A 22,467-nucleotide genomic window follows, 5' to 3' on the forward strand; every position below is an offset into this window, starting at 1 on the left:
TTTGGATTCGATCTTGTCTTTTAAGAATATTTCAGTATTTCTGTGCTCTGTGTGTCTTAGTAGCACCTTCTGCCATAAATTAATTCAACAGTATTGTTTGAATGATTTTCCTTTATAACTGGTTTTGCGTTTTACCTTTGCTGAGGATAAAGAATATATGCCCAAAGTATCCTACACTTATATAACACTGGGGTAAAAAAATTGTTAATTTTTATGCTGATTAAAAGTAAAATTGGTATCCTGATTCCAAAATTGCAGTCAGTTTTTTTCGAGCACGTCAAGTTTTTTTTCTTGCCCCCCAGATGAGCAAAATTGCACTGATTAGCTGTTGTATGACTAGTAAGAAGAGCTGATTATTATCGGACTCATCGCCAGCTAAATGGCAAGTTGTTTGAGCAGTCACAATTGAGACAGTGTGGTGAGAGCTGTGTACAGCTCCAAGTAGGTCAGTACTATCAATATTATAATTTATTTATATAGCCTTTAATCGCCCAAAAAGTCTGAAAGGGCTTCACATGCTCACAGTTGACTAATATTAATGACATCCCCTGATCTTAACCCCAGGAGGGCAAGGAAAAACTTAAAAATAAATCAATCAAAAAGATCTGGCAAAAACTGAGAAACCTTAAAAAGGGGCCGCAGATGGGGGACTCACATGACCAGGCTGCAATGGATGCAGAGTCTGCAACATTTAATACATTCGATTGTATTATATTATTTTTTAAATTTTTTTGTTATATTCAAGAAGCACCTCATGGATGCAATGAGACTCATCATGCGTGCTGTATCCTGGGGTCATCAGGTGTTTCGGGTCTCGCAAAACAGACGCTCTCGCCCAGGCAACCCAGCCAGGGGTGGCCCGACTTGCGTCCCAATAGCATCACACCGATCTGCCCTCTTCATCCAAAGCCACTGGGTGGCCTGTTCGGCGGCTTTGTTTGCGGACTTGATGGCCCTCTCTGCCACTCCTACGATGCTCCGGACCTTGCACAGAGACAGTCCAGCAAATCCCCTGCCGCCTACCTCTATGGGCTCCTAAGGTCCCCCCCCCCCCCCCCTGCACTCGTCCACCATCTCCCGGTTCTTAGCCCTCTTCCTCTCATTTGCTTCTTCAATGTGTTCTTCCCAGGACAATGTCAACTCCAGTATAATTACCTATTTTGAAAACTGAGAGGTCATGATCATATCTGGATGGAGGGTTGTTGGTTAGGGGGTGTTTGGTGCGAACTTTGCTCGTGAAAGTCGGCCGAAGTTTGCAGTCGGAATCGCTAACGGACACTCCGGATTAGAGCCGAAATGGGCAAATCCAGATCGGTCTACCAAAAAACGAGTTAAATTTTTTTTTTTTTTTTTCCATACAAAAATTGTTATACAGCATACACAATTTGAAATGATCAAAAAACGTATAAAATACGGGGAAAACGTACAAGTTGACAGGTATGTCGTAGATGGCTTGGACAAGGAATCTGACCCGTTGGAAATCTGGCTGCAAGATGTTTGACCAGGTGAACCTGTGCTGTTGTGCACTCTCCCATCTACGCTTATGTAGCGAGCCATTGCCAAGCTCTTCGCCAAACTAAACTCGAGAACAACCCGCGCATGAGCAAGTGTGCGACCGACAGGCTGACAAATGTTCTTGCCGAGTGAATAACGATGAACTGCAGGCCAATCAACATAGTTGAAGACAAGGGATTCATTGAGGTGTTTTAAACAGCGTTCGGTGACCCACCAGACTAACCACCGTGCAGGACTGCAGTGATGACTAAAATCAGCAAGATGTATGATGAGGAAAAAGCAAGCTTGATGTTTTGGTGGGGGGAGATTCAGACAAATTTGCTATAACCGCAGATCACTGGACCTCAGCTCGTAACCACAGTTATTTGGGGCGACTGGACACTTTATTGATGGTGAGTGGAACTTCAAATCATTTTGCACTGAGCGTAGTGAAAAGAGGGACTTGGCTGATAAATCCGCCAAACAGTTCCTTCAAGGTCGCAAATGACTTGGTACTTGAAAAAAATATATCCACCATAAATACAGTTGCATACATACAGACAATGGGCTGCTTTTCACAGCAATTTTTGAATTAGATTGAAAATACATTCATTAGATCAATTAATTACAGATCATATTAATCTCTTGACAGCCCTAATATTTGCACAACCAGATACTTTGTGCAGCAGTTTGTAACTGTATTGTTTGTGCTTTCATAAATAAATTGGATTGGATTGGATAATATAATGCTATAGTTGGAATTGTGAAAATGTGCATTCGATCAGATGAAGTGCTGCAGGAAGACACCTTTGGTGAAGTGGGTCCCGGTTGGTCAATGCAGAAATCTCCATAGCAGTGCCTCAGAGGAGGTGGTCAACCTCTGATTTTGTCCTGGACAGTCGGTGCAGCATCCAGAATCCTGCGGACTTCTTTCTGTCTTTGTGGCTCACTAAAAGACCGGCGTGTAACTTGTGAACGAAGGTTTCAGGACGGTGCCACTAAGTAAATTTACTGCAGGACAACAGACACACCTTGGACAAGGAAGACACAAAGAAATCAAGGCCATAATGCATAGCAAAAATTTGCAATGGGCTGTACAGAAATGGCAGACAAGGTTGCACACTACAATGTTATTCCACAATTTTTAGAAAAATTGTACTGTAAATTTTGTTGAGCCCCGTGTGCACAAGAACAGGCAGGCACTCGCGTGTGTGCAATAAACATTCAGGGACAAGGAGTGATTTATAGTTGGAAAGAGACACGCCACCAGGTGACATTAAAAACAAAAGCCGTGAGGAGTATTTTTAACAACAAAGAAATGTGAGATAAGATTAACTGCCCGAGGGAGGATCTGCTTTCTCTCAACCCATCTGCCATTCTCTGCGCAGGCAACGTTGTTGCTGTTATGTCCATAATGCGAGTGGAGTCCAGACTCATAAATTAAGCCGTTGAAACATCGTACCAAAGCAGCACTCTGAAATTCATACGCATATAGGTGGACATATAATTACAGCATTGTCCATGTCTGTCTAGCAAGCAAACATAGCACTTCCTGGTCTCACTCGTTCTCCATTGTATTTTGCGCCATCAAAAGACCGTCCGGCAATGCATCTTTCACATCAAAAGTGGAATCCCCCTTGTTATTTATTTCATAGCATTGGCTGGGAACAATATCATTGTGCAGTCTAGTTCAAAGCGTCACACATGTGACTGTTAACTAGACGCGTTTAATGATCATGGCGGCCAGCTATTTTATTATTAATTTTAAAGTTGTTTTAAAGTTAGTAAATATACAATAATGAAATCATCAAATTAATTATAGACAACATACTTTTACTGCCGCAAACGGCGTACATATGTAACCCTTTTGGGCCTGTTTATTCAAGGAGTTTTGTGCTTCCATGTTTTTTGTTGTCTAAAATCTCCATACTTGCGCAACAGCCTTTTGTTGAATATTTTGATTCATATTTATTGGTGTTTTCATTTACAATAAACGTAATATAATGTACAGTTATTAAATTGTGTAATCTTTTCAGTGATTTTGTCTTTCTGCTCCATTTCATTCTAGATTTTTTAAAATTTTCGAAATGAATGAAATGCATGAAGGAAATGTAAATTAAATCACTGTCTGGCTTGTTGTCTGTGCTGGGGCCTGCGTTACTCTAATATCTTGTTTTTTTTACATTTAAAACTCCATCCATCGACAATATCATTTCTGAGCTGGTGGGCAGTGTCACGTATCTTGTTGTTTTTTTTACATTTAAAACTCCATCCATCGACAATATCATTTCTGAGCTGGTGGGAAGTGTCACGTGATGTCACGTGACTAAGGTCAGAGTTCAAAGTCATACGGCACGCATCGAAGTATGGCGGCCCTGGTTGGACGCAGGGCGCTTTTGCAAGCCTGTCGCTTGCATTTTACAGAGAGTGATAGTGCGTGCAGGCTAGGCTCGTCGTACTTCGCGACGAAACGCTATGTCGGCTCCGCTAAATCCGTTTTTCCTTCGGTTGGTTTTGGCGCATTGGCAAGACAGTACAGTTCAGAGGCAAAGGACGACTTGGTCGTGAGGTATCTTGACGGAGAGGACTACGGTATGTTTTCTTTTTTGTTTTTTCAGTTTGTCAGTTGTCTCCGTGAAAGGCTCGATTAGAAGCTATGTATAATCCGGTACGCGATGTTTGCACAGTTGTCGCATAAACGCCAGCAAATGTGGAGTTCCGTCCATCGTTAAACTACATTGGCTGGATCCTGCACCAACTTAGTCAAAACATGCGTTCTCCCCACTCTGAAAGCGATGCTTCAGTGAAAGTACAGTGGTACCTCTACTTGCGAAATTAATGGGTTCTGGAAGAAGTTTCTTAAGTAGAAAATTTGTAAATAGAGACGCGTTTTCCATGTAAATGCCATAATCCATTCCAAGCCCCCCAATATTGAGACATAAATGTTTTATAAAGTATAAAAATGTAACAAATACCTGTTACAATTAGATTATTGCACAATATATGAGAGTTGTATATAATGTAAAAAACATAGAACAGAGTAAATAATAAAAATGATGGTCGTTTACCTTTTAATTGATGTCCTCATCGCTTTTTGCCCTCTTTGCTTCATGTTGTCTCTCAGAAGTGTTTTTTGCCTGTCGTTTTGTAAAGAGCTGATCTAATAACGTGGCGACTGTCGATACATTACGGTTATATTCTTTGGCGAGATCAACCAAACGCATCCCCCTTTCATATTTTCTATTATCCCTTACTTTGTTTGTATGGACAAAAAATGATTTTCTCCCTTTTTCTCCCCACATAGACACAAACGGTAGAGGTCCCTCTTAGCCAATGGGATGGCAGGAAGATGCTAGGCTAGCCAATGGCAGAGCAGCTATGAGTATGTTGCGTTCAGGAAACTCTGGCACTGCGAGTTGCAGCGCATACTGCTAGTAGCAGCCCATACTGCGAGTATCAGCCCATACTTTTACCTTGCGTATCCTTAAATTTCTTTCGTAACTAGAGGCAATATTTTCCTTTTGAGGCGTTTTGTAACTTAAAAATTTCGTATGTAGAGGTACCACTTTACTGGTAACTTATTGGAAAAAGATTTTGCTAGAAGTTAGTCATTTCGTTGAATGTTACTAAATACTGGAGTTGTAAATCGTCTGTGACTGAATGTACGTAAACTACATTTATTTAAAAATTTAGTTACTAAAGTTTGGATTGTTTTTATCGATTTTTCATTTTGCCTTTATGCATTTAGTTTACTAAAGTGGTGCAGTTAAAGTCACAGAAAAGTGAATATCAAATAGTGATTATCAAATAATGTATCTATTGTTAATTTGGTACACCACAGATAAAAGTGTTGTTAACAACCCTGCCAAATCACCATGTGGAGAAAAGAGGCTTAAAAATCCTGAAAATCGTACTGTTTTCTCCGCTGCTCTCGAACACTGTTGTCATGTCCACTGAAACTACGCCCCACGCAACTCAAGTCTTAATGAAATTGTGATGTTATCGATCGTGAAAGACCGGGTTCAGTGCTTGGGTGACTGAGGACACTTCACTGAAGTCTTGCTTAAACCGCGTGAAAGCAAAACATATTCCTCTCTGAACAGCTAAATAGTAGGCATTTATTTGAATAATTGTCTGGAGAGAAAATAATACAACATGATGCTACACACACCGCCAAACAGGAAATGATTGTAATGGTTGTTACCAGAGCTGGGCAGTCCGTCCCTCCGTCGCGGACGGATGCCCATTTTTGGGGCGGGGGATGGGGGTGACACATTTGGGGGAAAAAAAGGAGTGGAATAAGCAAGGGCGGAGGTGGATTTTAGTCCTGCCTACTAATTGGTCCTCATGTGTGGGACGTGTTCGCGAGGTGGCCAAATTTCATCTCGGCCTACTCAGTGAAAGGCTTCTTTTTAGGCTTCTTTCTACTCCCGCATCGGCAACTGCCGCATTGATTCATAAGACCTACGCATTGTGCTGTTGGCGACAGGTCTGCGACACATGCCACGCACAGATCAGGAATTGTTGCTGCTCTGATCGGTCCATTATGTCACATGTTGTGATGACGTACAGTTTCCCACACGGAGGAGAGGATGCACCAGGCAGCTCGTTGCTGCTGCAAAGCAAACTAGTTTGGCAGCTGCGTGGGTGTTATGTCACGTATGTGTGTGGATAGAAGCTACTCACCAACGTTCTCCCTTAGCTCCCCCTCACCTTCCAGATCGTTTTCGCAATAAAATTAAATGTATCGTCTAGTCATCTCAGTCCCTTTATGGTTGTAGCAGGCACGATATCCATTGTTGGCGCTGTCTTTTTGAAGCGATGCCCCCCAACTTGGAACGCAACTGTTTCAAAAAAACTTGTCTCCACGTATAGTCAAGCGGCGCGCAGCACTCAAGTATGACGCTGGCACATCAAGGTGGAGTTCATGCGCTTCTTCTGGCGTCTTCCCAACTTCCGGAAATATGCCGTAGCAAACATGCTGTGTAGTGGTTTGCTGGTATGCTTTTATTCTGTAGGCCGGGAAGGAGGGGAAGTGTGGAAAATAACAGTTCAAAGTAACTTGTTGAATGCTTGCAGACTTGTCGTCTGTTGGACCCAATAATTATACAATACGACAAAACCAACCCCAGGGCTCGCAATGGAAGTAAGCACACGCAGCAGGGTAGGTACTAGTGGCGCCTTCGAAGCATGTTTGAAGCGTGTCCACAGCGGGTTTGAATAGTAAATTAGCCAGCTAATGGTCTTTAAATAAACCTCTTCCATTAGCATCTCTCCCACGGCGGCTTCATGCACATTTTTTTTGGGGGGGGGGGGAGAACGGGGCGGGGGGTGATAATTTTTATAAATAAGGGTGGGGGGTCGAGGCCAGAAGGGTACCCAGGTCAATGGTTGAGGGTCGAGGCCGGAAGGGTACCCAGGTCAAGGGTTGAGGGTCGCGGCTGGACCGGCATATAAGGGGTCAAGTGCCCAGCTCTGAAATTAGATCTTTTCCTACGGCACACCTGACAATATCTTGTGGCACACCGCACACAGTTTGAAAAACGCTGATATAGATGACACGCTTGCGGACTTTAAAGCCATGAAACCAGCCAAACGTGATGTATGCTTAAGATATTTGTTGGTAGACAATGACGATTTCAAAATCTTTGTAAGAGAATACAGCATGGTAATTACTACTCTATTATTTTTGTATTAAAAGTAGTGCTTCACTTGCATCTTCGATTGAAAGAGTAAAGATTAATAAACTGAGGCCTGTGTGAAACGCATGTCTATGCTCTCAAATTCTGTTGGAATTATGTTTCCATCTGCTACAGATGAGACTGCTGAGATATTATTTGTAGGTGTTGAATTTTCGCAAAATAATGACAGTTCTCATAGTGTCAAAATCCTGTAGTGTTAATTTATTTCTGTCAGAAGCATTATTTTTATGCCTCTTATCTAGATTGATATCTCAATTTGATAATTTTATATAGGAGCACTGCAGAATGCATTTCTCATATCATATAGGTCTGTTTACTGTCACTTCAAAATAGGGTTGCCAACTGTCCTTTGAGAAACGTAATCGTAGTGTATTTAGAAATTTAAGTACGCTTAAAGCAAAAGTTAACCCAAACGGCATTCTCATTAATATTGCGTTTGTGGAATATGAGTTAATCAGCAAAATTCACCCCTTTTTAGCCATCTCTGGCGGTGGCCATTTTGTCTCTTCTGTCGACTGAAAATGACATCACAACAGCTCAGGGCTCATGTAACGACCAATCATGGCTCAGCTTCAGAAAAAAGGTGAGCTGTGATTGGTCGTTGTCTGATCCCTGAGAAACTGTGATGCAATTTTCAGTCGACAGAAGTGACTAAATGGCCGCCCCCTGAGATAGCGAAAAATGGGTGGATTAAGTCTTATTCCACAAACGCAATGTTTATCAGAATCCCTTGTTTCAACTAGTGGGCTTGCATAGAATGTATTCCTGAAAAAAAGGTATCGGTTGACTTCCGCTTTAATGATTGAATTTAATAGGAAGTTGTCCTTTGTGGTGGCAAGTTTGTCGTGAATATGTTTGTATGTAACTAGGGGTGAGCGATATGACGATATTAGATCGTTAAGCGGTTTAACGTGTTCACAATCTCATAAAGACGAAAGATCGTTTGAGCGTCTACATGGCACATTCTAAACAGCTCCATATGAAAAACAAGCAAGCAGTGTAAAGAAGTAACTGAGGCAGTGACTTATTACCTTGCTGAAGACATGATTCCCATTAAAACAGTGGAAAACGAGGGGTTTAATAGAACCTTCAAAGTACTAGGCCTGCGTTACAAGCTGTGTTTTTATGTTTATATTGTTACCTTTTTACCGTTTACATTCACTGCACATTTTGATAAAAATTGTCACTATTCAACTTAAAACCTGTTCAGAAAGCGTCGCTGACTTAACATGTAATTTTTTTTCTTTTAGAGTTTTATACACATTTTAAATGTTTTATGTTTAACATAGGGCTGTTCGATTTTGCCTAACAAGAAAATCCCAATTTTCTCTCAAACCCGATTTTACGATTACGATTTCTTTGTAAAATAAAAAAATAATGAAAAATGAAGTATTTTGAATGTATTTTATTTAAACTTAATTTTTCTTTTTTTGAACTCAAAATGTCAATTTAACTTAACACACAGAACAATCCATTGGGATTAACAGCATTTTACTTACACAAGAGATTTCAGATCTGTTCTTAATTAAACCAATAATGAAAGAAGAAAGTGCATATACCATCTGAAACGAAATCATCAACATGAGAGAAGGTCGACAGTCAAGTCTGTAAACCAAACAGTCTGTCAGCAAGTCATTTTGCCAACCAGCTAGTGACTAGCCCTACACCTTTCTCCCTGGTCTTATTTAAACATAAATCAATGATTAGTGCAAAACTGTCACTCAATAATACAACGCACTGTCAATCTTAAAAGTACGGATGCACCGGCTGCCCAGAGGTCCGTTGTAGAGGAGAGAAAAAAAGGGCTGCCTTTCAGACGTTGAGTTACTTGCTCGCGGGTTGTATTATACATGCGGGGCACACTACAGATCTATATTTGCCCGATTTGTTAACTAAACGCTCACTTGGCTGAGAAAATAGTAGAATCGCCGGTAGCGCCGGTGTTCTTGTAGTTTTTCCGGACTGTCGCTCGTGGGAGGAAGCGGAAATGCAGAGGAAACGACGGTGGCTTAGATACACCAAAAAAAAAAAAAAAATCAAAAGAACGTTTTTAACATCATTTTACCCAGAAAATTCGGTTTCGGTTCAAAATCGCTTAATCGAGCAGCCCTAGTTTAACATAAGGAAAATGGTCAGAAATGTGCAAATTAGTCTTAAAAAAAACTATGTAAAAAAGAATCCTGGTAAAATCATGATCGTGATTTTATTTTTAAAAAATCATAATATGATATTTCTGCCAGATCGCCCACCCCTATATGTAACTCATTTTCTGTTTTTGATTTGTGAAGTTTGTATGTTCTTATGGTTGTTAACACATTTGATTATGATTTAACTTTGTGTTTCAGGTATAGTGGTTGTTGGGATAAACCGACCAAAAGCCAAAAATGCTATAAGCAAAAATCTGGTAAAAATGGTATGTAATGTTTATTTGCCACTTGTATTTATCAAATGTCTGTAAATTCATGCATGTGCTTGATCAAGTTGACAGCATTTTGCAAAAAATGCGTATCCAATACTTTACAATGAATACTATTGCTATTGTAAATTTAAAACATCAATAAGAAATTAGTTTGAACAGAGTACATTTGTTTTTTGTTTTTTAAAATAAATTAGTATTTGTTTACATCGTCTGCACGCTACTAAGCCTAACCATCTACTGGTAGTTGCAAAGAAGGGAACAATTAGTGCCTCGTCTAACTCATCATATACTGGCAGAAACCGATAATAAAAAGACACTATCAATGCGAGACATTCTATCTTGTTTTAAAACAAAGTAACAATGCACCATTGGCCATCGTGTGTGGAGCTTCTCCCTTTCGCTAGCATTTTACTGATAGACAGCTGTGTCCAATAGATCCCTGGTAATTGAGAAAATAAAATCACCTGCTCACTCTTGGAGGAAATTCGGTAATTAGATACTGGATGTTTGACAAACATTTACAGACAGACATCTATTAAAAAATGAAAATTAAAAAAATATATAGTTTGGAATTTTTGTCAACTGTGTAATCATATCGAACTTTACGTTTTATTTCATGTATGTACTGTAAACTGTATATGCAAGTACTGTATGTGTGGAGAGAGAGAGAGATTTGTCCTCTCCTCGAATTCTTGTTTTTTAGCATAGTTTCCCCACGTTAATGTTTAAGATCATCACAGATTAGTATCAGACAAAGATAACTCAAGTAAACATAAAATGTAGTTTTTAAATGGTAATTTGGTTTATTAAGGAAAAAAAGAGACATTCAAAGCCACCTACCCCTGTGTGGGGAAAAAATAGATCCGTCACATTTATTTTTGAAAAGCTGAGTTCATTTTCACTGACCACACCCAAACCTAAGTACCTCCAGACCTGTTCAATCAAGAAATCACATGAATAGAACTTATCTGACAAAATTAATTTAGCCAAAAAAAATCTCAAAAAGCTGCTACAAAATGTCACAATCCCCCCAAATTTCCAGAACAGAAATAAGGTATTTGACATGTATCAGTATGGAAATAGTTACAAAGCCATTTCTAAAGCTGTAGGACTCCAGCGATCAGAGATATTATTCGCCATGATGCACAAATGGAGAAAACAGTGGTGAACCTTCCCAGGAGTTGCCAGCCAACATAAATTACCGCAAGCGCACAGCGACGGCTTATCCAGGAGCCCAGGACAACATCTAATGAAATACAGGAATCCCTTGCCTCAGTGGTCAGTGTTCATGATTCAGCAATGAGAAAGAGACTGGGCAAAAATAGCATCAATGGCAGAGTTCCAGTGCGGAAACTACTGCTGACCCAAAAACCCCATAAAGGCTGATCTTAGTTTGGGAGGGGGAGGGGGAGGAGGAGGGGGATGGAGCGGGTGAGATCATTCAAATGTTTCCCATGTATTTTTGGAGAAGTATTTAAAAATATGGACTTAGGAGACAAAAGTTGAACTTCTTGGATGATGCGCGACTCATTACATCTGGCATAAATATAACACAGCATTTCAGAAAAAGAATTTCCTGGGAGTCAGTCCAGACACGAATACGATTGAAATGACGTAGCATGGCCTTAAAAAGGCCGTTCATGCTCGAACCAGTGTTGCTGAATTAAAGCAACACTGTACTGCAAGATAGAGTGACCCAAAATATCTCCACAGCCACGTGAAAGACTCATTGTTGGTTTAAAGTACTTTTTCACACAGCGCTAGGTAACTTTGAATAGTGGTTATCTCCCTGAGTAAATTAAATCTCCATATAAGGACTGCATTTTATGTTTACTTAGGTTATCTTTATCCGACAGACACTTGTCTGTTATCTTGAACAATAAAGTGATCAAACTTTGCAAAAATAAAAATTCTGAGGAGGACAAGTACTTTTTCATGGCCATGAATAGTTCATTGAATGTGTCATTGAATGTGCTGCAATCAAATTTTCCAAACTTTCTTTCAGATGTCTGAGGCTGTGGGGGATATCAAAAAGAATAACAAAGTCCGCAGTGTAATTGTTTGCAGTTTAGTTCCAGGGATCTTCTGTGCAGGTAAGTCTCGGTGCCGGTGTCAATTTCCTTTTGTCCATTTGTCAAATGAATGAATGAGAGGTTTAAGAATTCTCTGTTGTGCTGGAGTCGGACGCCTTTCTCTTCATTTTTTTTTGCGTTCATCATGTGGAAGCTAGCGGATACACACCAAACGCAGCGGTACAAGCTGGGAACAGTAGGGAGAGAATTTCAAAGCCAATCATTTCCTTTACAATGTCAACGGTGAATTATTAAGTTATGTCTTTGTTGGCCGTTCGTGCTTGTTATAGCAGACACGAGTGCCAGTTTCCTCTTGGAAATGAGCTTTGTTTTCACGTAGGACAGATCTACACGAATTCTCCTCACTCTCGCAAGACTCCCACTCTCTCCCACTTGCTCTTGTGGAGTCTGCCACTGCACAATAACCTCACTGACCACCACTGTCTCCTAGGCTGCTTTTTCCTTCTTAATGAGTATTTAAACCGATACTATTTTTTGGTAAAAACCAACCAATTTGGGGTGGCGCCCTCTGGCTGAACGTTCATTGTAATGCCGTTTTGTTTTTTTGGGGGTTTTTTTGCAGCTTGCAAGTGTAGAAGAAGTCCTTGCTTCTGCAATGTTATCCTAGGCACCATGTATTTATTGCCATCCGGGAAACGGTGGAAATGATTCTCCTTAAGCTCTCATATTCTTAGCATGAATAAAATCGCAAGTTGCTTTTTGAAGAAATAATCGCTCGGGATTGGAAAAGTTGTTGGTAGAGCTCCTCTCACTGTTCACAGCCATGTTGTGGGTGCAAGCTGTGCACATAGGTGAAGATGCGCTGAAGTTGAAGTACACAAGCTACTAATCCTTTAATTGCCTCGCCAAACATAAGGGAAAGCATGTTCGGATTTCAAAATGTGCAGATGTACTTTTTTAAGTGTGAACACAAGCATTTAATGTTACTACAGCTCCTGCAATAAAACAGACAAAATGTTTCAAAAAGCCTCTAGCCTGATGAGACTGCTTTGTCCTCTGTGCAGGAGCAGACCTCAAAGAGAGGGCCAAGATGCATCAAAGTGAAGTGGGTCCATTTGTGTCCAAAGCAAGAGCGCTCATCACTGAGCTGGGTGAATATTTGGACGTTTTTTTTTTTTCTTGGCTATGGGTGTTATATTGTCACTTTTTTGCGTGTGTTTTTTTTTTTTTTTTTTCTCACAAATCAGTACTATTGGTCAGTCCCCATGTGGGTCTTTGGTACAAATTACCAAATATAAACTGGCATGCTCTCTTTGACAATACAATGTCAACGGCTCAACAGTGGTGTCCTTATCAGCGGTAGTTTTGGAGATGGGAGGATTCCGCCCGACGACAGCGATGCTCATTTGCTTTGGGTTCAATTTTAGGGTTTAATTGAGTGACTGATAACCTGTTCAAATGATGCTTTCTCAATTTGAGGAGTCTAAAATTCATCATTTTACAGAGTTAAATTATATCGTACCTAGAATGGAGTATACCGTATTCTTAGGCAAATCCTGAGGTGGGTTGCAGGGGGCAGTTGAACCAGGGAAGCATGGACTTCCTCTCGCCAGCCACTTCGTTCAGCTCTTTCAGGGGAATTCCGGCCGAGAGACAGTCTCTCCATCATGTCCTAGATCTTCCCTGGCGCCCCCTCCCAGTGGGATCTGCCTGGAACACTTCACCCGGGAGGCATCCTAACCAGATGCCCGAGCTACCTCATCTGGCTCCTCTTGTGCAGGAGCCGCGAAAGGCATTTCGACCACTTGGATGTATGACCTTGTTCTTTGTTCTCATGACCCGTAGCTCATGAGCATAAGCGAAGGTTGGAACATAGACTGGGAAATCCTCGACGCCGAGAGTGTACTCCAACCTATTCTGACTGAGGACCATGACCTCAAATTTCGAGGTGCTGATTCTTATCCCAACCGCTTCACACTCTGTAGCAAACCACTCCAGTGAGAGTTGAAGATTGCAGAGCCATCAGAGACGCAATTTCTGTCAATCGAGGTTCTGAAACCAAATGGTTGACCAAGGTCGCAGCTCAGCCCTCATCATGAAATGAACGCGACCTACTGCCGGCAATGAGGACCAAACTCTCACAACGGTTTCACAGGGACCGAACGGCCTGTATCAGAGGACCCGGTTCGCCATACTTCCAGAACTCTAGGGGAAATGACAGTGACGAGAATCATTAATGTGGACAAAGAGAATAATGTTTCAGTTGCAGCACCAAATTGAAATGCTCGTTGAATGTTTTCGTTGACCGACTTGTGTTTTGTTAAATCAATTGAGTTGCACAATTAGGGAATCATTTCGTACAATGCCAAATAGTTGTGCTTCTGCTGAATTGTATTTCCACTAATAGGTAACCTGCCAATGCCAACAATAGCTGCACTGGATGGAGCTGCTTTAGGAGGAGGCCTGGAAATGGCACTGGCATGTGACATCAGAGTTGCCTGTAAGATTCTTTTCACTTTTGGTTTGGAATAATAGCAAGAGGTTGTTTTTGTATTTTTATTGCTGTTGGATGCACACAATTTTGATGTTTCACCACAATTTTTTTTAAAAATTAAATGCTGTGATAGCTTCTAGCTCTATTTCCATCTATTTTGTGTACCACTTCACCCTGAACTAATAGGCACTTGATCTTAATCACTCACCTGTTTTCTGAAGCTGAGCCATGATTGGTTGTTATCTGAGTCCTGAGCATGTGTGATGTCATATTCAGTCCACAGAAGTGACAAAATGGACTGAATCCATGGCTAAAAATGCGTGGATTTTACTGCTTAACTCATATTCACAAAAGCAATATTAATTAGAAGGCCATGTTTAGACTAATGGGGCTACATAGAACATATTCTTGTTTAGTTGACTTCTCTTTTAATGCTTAATAAAACCCAACTGTCATCTCTCCCACACGCCATTTTGAACATTATGAGTATGGCCCTCCGCCGCCGAAGAGCGACGTTTCTCACGAAGGCTACGTCAAAGCAAGTAAAAGAATTTGATTGCGCATTTCATTTTGAACCAATGTCCAACCCTGGTGAAGGTCTCCAGACCTACTTTCTTAGTGGTTGTGGCTTGCCAGACTAGTTAATCTCAGGGCTGCCTCTATAAGCTATATCAATTGTATGTTCTTTTAATGTCTTGTCATCAATAACCTTCTTTTACACTTTGTAATTCCAAACTCAAAACATCTTTTCAGAATAACTTCAGTTAATCTGTTTTTTGGATATATTCTTTACTTTCATTTGTTTACCCATCGTTTTTTGTTTTCATGCAGTTTCTTCTGGTAGGTATGCTTTGCAGGTGTCTTTGAGCACCCAAAAATGAGGCTATAAACACATACGCTGGGAAACATTGGATTTAGCCCTGTCTGCAAACAGAGGTGTTGTTTTTTTTGGTGTGTATGTGCAGAATACACATCACAATTACTGTATTTATTTTCACTTGAAAAATGGACCCCCCCCCCCTCCTTTTTTTCGGGAAGGGGTCCATTTTTCGGGGTTGGTGTTAACACTAATTAGTTTAAAATGATTTTAAAGTGGAATACATGAGGAAAAGCCCAATGTCTGGTGGTAAACATTTCAGTTGTGTGCATCTTTAGTTGTCTTTGCAATTTCTGTGAAATGTTTTAAATTGGAACCAAAACAAATCCTTTCCTTGGATTGGAAAATCAGCACCTCCATATTCAAGATAATGGACTGATTGAAAATCTTTAATCAGTACATGTGCCGGTCTACTAATGTAATTAATTGTGTTCCTGTACTTATTTGTTCTGTATTAATGTGAGACCTTAAAAGTTTCAATGATTTCAATGCTATCTTTTCCTCCAGCAAATTCTGCAAAAATGGGATTGGTTGAGACGAAACTTGCTATTATTCCTGGGGCAGGTAAGAATGTTTTCCATTTGAACGATGAATGTAACATACTTTGTGGTTTGTAATTTGCAGAGCTGGGCATTCCATCTATGTGATAGACCGGTCCATCTATCTGTCACTGACGGACGGCCATTTTGCTGACTGTTTATGAATGATCGGAAAAATTTTAAAATAGTTCAAATGTATAGACTGAAACCCCTTGATTTAGTCCGCCATTCGTCTGCATTCCCTTATTAGTCTATTTTCCCGCGGCGAGGCTTCGATGGCTCCGGCGAGCGCGGGGAGGAAAATAGTGGGTTGTTGCTTGGGGGTACAGATTCGAGTGAGGGACCAGGCTAGGAAGAGGCTTGAAAGGCGCAGTGAGTCACCATTTCTGTTCAGACATCGTCCAGCGGGGGGTTTGGGGTTGTCCTAGTGAAGGTTTCGTCGGACTTGCCAATGGACCGCCGTTTAAAATTAGAGGCGCACCGGCCTATAGACGGGTTCTCCCCCCCCTTATTCTTGATGATAGTGAATTTGCATTCATTATTTTATTTTCTCTTAAATAATGCTATAAAAAAAGTCATCTCTTGAATGGTTTTGTACATTTGATTTCATGTACGGGGCATCATATGTTGCTGTTTTCCTATACAGGTGGTACTCAGCGTCTCCCCAGGGTAATTGGTGTGTCCCATGCGAAAGAGTTGATGTACACGGCCCGCGTGGTGGATGGAGCAGAGGCCTGTCGCCTGGGGCTGGTCAGTCATTCTGTGGAGCAGAATAAGAGTGGAGATGCTGCCTATCTGCGAGCTTTGGAGCTTGCGCGCGAGATTAACCCTCAGGTGGGAGGGCGCTAGTCGCAACAAGCTTTCAAGGAAAGCATTTGGGGTCATTTTGTTTTTTTCTTTTAATGCTGTCCTATATTTGGAGCCCTGTTTGACCTTGTTTTTGTTTCCACAGGGTCCCATTGCAGTCAGAATGGCAAAACTGGCCATCAATCAGGGTATAGAGGTAAGACAGCAATGCACAGCAATCTGCTATATGCGCTACCAACTTCTGCATTCTGCAATAAGTGAATTTCCGCGAAGTAGAGATTGACTTTTTTACGGCTGACCTGTTTTCTGAATCTGAGCCGTGATTGGTCGTTGTGAGCGGTTGTGATGTCATTTTCTAGTTGAAACAGGGAATTCTGATAAATATTGCGTTTGTTGAATAAGTGTTATTCCACTCATTTTTAGCCATCTCCGGGGGCAGCTATTTTGTCTTCTGTCGACTGAAAATGACATCACACCTGCTCACAACGACCAATCACGGCTCAGATTAAGTAAACAGGTCTGCCGTAATTGGTCGTTGTGAGCAGTTGTGATGTCATTTTCAGTCGATAGAAGACAAAATGGCCGCCCCCAGAGATGGCTAAAAACGAGTGCATTTTGCTGCTTAACTTATATTCCACAAACGCAAAATTCATCAGAATGCCGTGTTTCAGCTAGTGGGCCTGCTGGGAACATATTCTTGAAAAAAGTATGTTTGGATTGACGCTTAAAAGAAAAAAAAGTCAGTCAAAAAGTCAATCTCTACGTTGACTTTATCCAGTCAAGCGTTAACCGGTTTCTGTGATAAGTCTTTACGACTAAATTTGAAATGACAATTTTGGGTCATTTTCGGCGGCCTTAAATCTTCGGTGGGTTAGTGGCTCGATCAGGCTAGTGTCTGAAGGTAGGTATTGGCCCGACACAGCGGCGCACTGGCCCCGGGCCACCGAGCCCCCACTAATATCGGACACCGACAGACGATGCTTGTGATTTTCGCCATGGACCCACCTTTGTTTTTCGTGCATGCGCGCATAGCTAAACTTTAGCTTGTCTGGCTCCATCACCTTCACAGTAAAGCATGTTGCACTAAATACAGTAGTAAAAATTGTTCAAATTGAAACCATTTAAAATGTTCGCACTTTTAATGGGTAAACTGTCTCATTCCTGATATTTGGTAAATAAAGCAGTGTGAGAATAAAAAATAAGTTCATTTCAGGAAGCTTGATTAAAATCACACTTGTGAGATTGCAAGAGTTGCTACGATGTCTTTCAGGTGGATCTGTCTACAGGCTTGGCTATTGAAGAAGCATGCTATGCCCAAGTGAGTACAATTCTTTCATGTTGAAATGTTGCAAAAATTGGCACATACCAAGGAAAGAATAGTAAGTCTTGATTTTTACATGTCAACATTCTAATTCAACCACAGGTCAGTCTAATTATAATATAAGTTTTTATTGACGTTTGAAGTCATGCTAAAGCAAACTTCCAGGGTCCATTTCACAAAGCAGGTTTAGTGAAAACTCAAATTCTGTTAACCCTGAAATTAGGGAAACTCTTTGAGTTTTCCATTTCAAAAAGGGAAGTAACTCAAACCAGAGAAAGAGGCGTAACTCTACACGGGTTCAGAGTGAGGTAATTTAAGCTCTCGGTCAGTTACCGCAGTAACAGACTCTCTGAACCTAACCTGGTCCGCACCAGGTTTAACTCAATAAACCTCGGGTTTCTCTTTGTCTCCGCCCTCTTTCTGAGCCACACACTCCTTTTCATTTCCTCAGTCCTTCACTTCGTACAGGCGAGTTTTGGCATAGCATTCTGTTGTCTGTCATTAAAAAAAAAAAAAAAAAAATTGGAGTCTGTATATGAGAAGTCCATTAAGCACAGTAACTGATAAAAGGTTTCTGTTGAATTTACTCAGTTGTTTCTTCAAGTGGTTGCACGAAATATAATCATCTACCAAATAAATGTCTGGTTCCAGATTTTATTTTGTGCAAAAATTTGACAAAATAAGAGTAAATTCAACACACCATTTTTTCAGTGGATGGAGACAAACGTGACGTCCTTTTAATAATGATCCCGTGGATGAAGGTGCAGCCTTACTATGCAGAGACAGGCCATCGTCTACATACACTGAAAGAAAGTGTCCGTTAAATTTACTCAATTTTATTTCTTCAAGTGGTGCATGAAATATAATTATCTGAATCTAGATAATTTTTTTAAAGCAGACTATACATCTACTGAAAAAATATATCTGGCTCCAGATGATTTTATTTTGTGCAACCACCAGACGAAAAACAATTGAGCAAATTCAACAATTTTTTTCAGTGCACCCCCATGCCGAGGTCTTAACTGTTTGGACAATGTTTTTATATTTCGTCAGCTGTTAAATGCGCTTCTCTCCCACAAGATTGCACCTAAATGAATAGGCGGAAGCAAGCAGTTTTCCTCTGTTATATTATTGTGAAACTTTCACATATATTGACCCCTCCCTTGTTGCCAGGTGACTCGGCGAATTGAGGCTCCATTCATGCTGTCTTTGCATAGTTGTAGTGCACGAGCTTAACTCCAGGTGAAGATATGCCGAGTTGAGAAAACTGATTCAAATCAGCTATTCTGGAATCAGAAACTCAGCGTTTCCTATCTCAGAGTAGATCAACTCAGACTTCAGGATTACACTCAGAGTTTGATGGACCTGATTTGTGAAATGGACCCCTGATATGTACCAACAAAAAACATTTTAAATGCTGTGAAATTAATATAAAAAAATTTGGGGGAAAAAGGCCCTGTCTTTGAAAATATTCCAATTTCAGTTGTCTCAAAAAGAATTATTTAGTTTGAAGATTCTTATAAACCCGGATAATTCCTTTGGCCTTTCGCATTGTTAAATAGCTGAGAAAAGAAATCATTCAAATTAATCTGTGTGGGAATACAAAGGAGGCGATTTTTAAGGGATAAATCACAAGAAAGTTGAACTATGCAAACCAGGGAGAGAATCATTTGCGTTACCGTAGTTAACAAGAGCAATTGCTGTTGACTTGAATATTTCTTTTGTACCAAATGTGGATTTGTTAATGTGTCTATGGACTTTTTTTTTTTTTTAACAAATATGGAATTACCCATGTACGTTGAATATAAAGGCTATACATCCCTGTTCAAAAGCCATATTTTTGTGATATTTAAAGAGGCCATATCATGCTAAATATTTTTTTTTAAGCTTTTAGCCACGTTAACACAATAGTATGTAAATGGTAATTAACGTACAGAAACACAATATAGAGTGCCGGATGCTGGCATCATGCATCCCACAATGCCCTGCGCCAAATACAAACAAGATCCCTTTGGCAGGGTAGAAAACTTGCCACTAATTTAAGGAAACACCACACTTTCACAATGGTAGACGGGGAGCAAAGGAAGGGGCGGGCATTCTGCAGGATCCCAAAAGAAGAACCAATGAAGTCGTCGTGCCGGCGTTCGGATTGACAGCTCCTCCGGCCCGTGGGTCGCTCTCTCTCTCCGCATTTCTTGCGCCCCCTCGTAGCGAGGCCGGCCAGACCCAGCCGGCATCCGCTCCGCTCCGGTAGCAGCCACCATGGCGGAGGCCGCGGGCGAGCGTGTGCCTAGCCTGCCGGTCCAGCCCCCGCCATAGCCGCCCGTCCGCCAGCCCAGCCCTGGCTCCGAGGCAGCCTGGTTGATCCTGCTAGTATGCCTGTCTAAAATTCTGCACTTCTAAGTCCACAAGGCCCATAGCCCAAACTTTGTAACCTTCCGAGACAACTTTGCAAGGACTGACCAGTACATCTGCCGTTGTTGAAAAAGCACTCCTGGTGCATCTGTGATATTCCAACCTATCCACTCATGATGTCCTTTTTGTCAAAGTGAGATGTGTGTTCACTTGGACAGAATATTGACTGATTAGGTGCCGCCAGCTACCGGACTGTCAGCTTGGATGCGTAAACAAATACGCGCGGGGATCAGTCACGGGAACTTCCTCTCCATGAGGATTGGCTGAGAATGTTCATACTAGTATGTGATTGGTCCGCGGATGACATGATTAACTGACAAATAAACAAATAACAGAATAATATGGAATGGAATGCCTTCCGATAAGCTCCCTAGAGCGAGCTTCTTTTTTTTTTTTAATCTGATAGGCTCCTGGGCTCGAGGCCAGGTAAGCCTGTTGGTAAGGGCGTCCCTCTGCGCAGCAACCAGTTTTAGGACGACGCCATGAAAGGGGTGTGGCAGCCGCACGAGGAGAGGCAGAATTTGAGTTAACCGGGCATCTTACTTGCGGGTTACAAATATAGCCACCAAAATAACTAATATTTCATAAGAAATTAGATGTGGAAAACTTAAAATAGCAAGGTATGGCCTCTTTAAAAAAAAATGCAAATGGGATGCAAATTGCTACATTGGTCTAAAGTCCCATGTCGTGTACTAAGTACTCTATCTTGTCTCATCACTGTGTTAAATACAAAATAAGGCACTTGATAACAATTGGTAAGGAGTATTGATTACATATTTGTTTCAAAGGTAATACCAACCAAAGATCGACTGGAGGGTTTGGCTGCATTCAAGGAAAAGAGACCTCCTCAGTACAAGGGGGAGTGAGTCGTCGTGCTCCCAAGTATTCAAGAGTTCTGCCTTAAGTTCTTGTACCATTGCTTCCCACAAGCTTAGAGGTGAAATTGGACACTTGAGTGCATTAGCCTGCACAGTACCTGAAGGGCAGGATGATGTTTGCGCAGTGCTTTACTGTACATCAGAATAGCTACTGTATAATGTACATGACCATACCATATTGTGCGGGCAATTTTAAGTGATATCTTTTTAATTCTCCAATCCCAAAAGCCATAACTTTGTATGATTTTGTTATTGCTTCTTGAATGATGTCTCTTTTTTTTTTTTTTAACTTGGGTTTCTGTTTGCAAAAAACACACTGTGACCTGGGAATTGCCATGGCCATTTTGCAAACCAAAGCCTACAGCCTATGTCACAATGATTGATAAGTGACTGTGGTGTCATTAGTTTTCACTTGACTGCTTATTTAAATCACTCATTCAACATTCGCTCACATTGGAGTAAAATGAACAGGCTGGGATGCATTGGAACCTGCGTATGCTCATACCACACACCTTAAGGTTTGCATGGATTTGTGGAAGAGAAAGCCTTCTTGTCTGTTGTCACAAAGTCGACGGTGCTCACTGATAACATATTCCTGGCGTCTGGTGGAATCCTTGCGCCTCCAAAATAATCACTTTTCAGGATCCCTCCCCCCAAAATTGCATGTTGGTTTAACCATTAATAATGCACCGTCAAAGACAGCAAGTCATTTTCAACACTTTAGATTGATCAATTTGGAAAAAAATAACGTCGGTCATGATGTCTGTCACATCTGTGACACGTGACAGCACATGATGACTGTAACAATTTGTTGTCATATCTGTGACAGACGTCATGACTGACCAATTGTGAGGATTTGTCCAAAAATATGTAATTCACCAAATTGTGACATGGGAGGTTTCGACCCAACGCCTGTGATAAATTTAATTCATTTCTGTAGGTAGCAGTGTTTTTGTTACTACTGTACATAAACCTCAAACTCATCTGGACTGATGATGCTTGTAATCCTTCTGTACTGTGGCACATCCCAGATGGCTAAATATAAGGTCTGACACATGCAGTTGTAATGAAATCGACCACTTATGTAATGTGAAACATCCTCCTTTTGATCATTACTAACATGCAACAGGGCCGTTACTAGGTTTAATGGACTTGAGAGCAGAGATGGGAAAAGTACTGACAGTCTGTACTTGAGTGCTATTACTTGAATAAAACATGACTTTGGTCTCAGTCAAAGTAAAAAAGTACAGGCTCTGAAATGTTCTTCGTGGGTAAAAGTAAAAAGTATTTTACCTCCTTATGTCATAATTTAAAGGCTATAAAATTTGAAAGGTCATCATTTAACACACCATGCAGGTAGACCCACCTCTTGAAATCACGTTTTTGTGAATGAACTGCTATTTCATTCAAACAGTATAAAACTAATGTCATTAACCAGGCCATGCTAACGAAAGGGTCATCATTTAGCTTTACCTCAATATGTTTTCT

At 40.9% G+C, this 22,467-nt stretch overlaps 1 protein-coding gene across 1 annotated transcript; it reads left to right on the forward strand.

Annotated features, from left to right (window-relative positions):
• The first annotated feature begins 3,808 nt into the window (after positions 1 to 3,808).
• auh (AU RNA binding protein/enoyl-CoA hydratase) lies at positions 3,809 to 21,968 on the forward strand. The gene is made up of 10 exons (XM_086054126.1): positions 3,809 to 4,086; positions 9,542 to 9,609; positions 11,621 to 11,708; positions 12,713 to 12,799; positions 14,056 to 14,148; positions 15,527 to 15,583; positions 16,205 to 16,392; positions 16,511 to 16,561; positions 17,636 to 17,683; positions 20,890 to 21,968. The coding sequence occupies exons 1-10, from the start codon at positions 3,861 to 3,863 to the stop codon at positions 20,965 to 20,967; spliced, it is 984 nt and encodes a 327-aa protein (XP_085910252.1). The 5' UTR covers positions 3,809 to 3,860; the 3' UTR covers positions 20,968 to 21,968.
• Positions 21,969 to 22,467: the final 499 nt, after the last annotated feature.

The sequence above is a fragment of the Filicampus tigris genome, chromosome 15 (genome assembly GCF_054856515.1).
Source record: "Filicampus tigris isolate MCC_2025a chromosome 15, RoL_Ftig_1.0, whole genome shotgun sequence".
NCBI classification, from domain to species: Eukaryota; Metazoa; Chordata; class Actinopteri; order Syngnathiformes; family Syngnathidae; genus Filicampus; species Filicampus tigris.

Bases quoted from the DNA above. Each gene is read 5' to 3' on its own strand.
- auh (XM_086054126.1), top strand. From the start codon at position 3,861: ATGGCGGCCCTGGTTGGACGCAGGGCGCTTTTGCAAGCCTGTCGCTTG. The intron at 4,087-9,541 runs GTATGTTTTCTT...TTTGTGTTTCAG, and splicing joins TCTTGACGGAGAGGACTACG to GTATAGTGGTTGTTGGGATA. The intron at 17,684-20,889 runs GTGAGTACAATT...TTTGTTTCAAAG, and splicing joins AAGAAGCATGCTATGCCCAA to GTAATACCAACCAAAGATCG.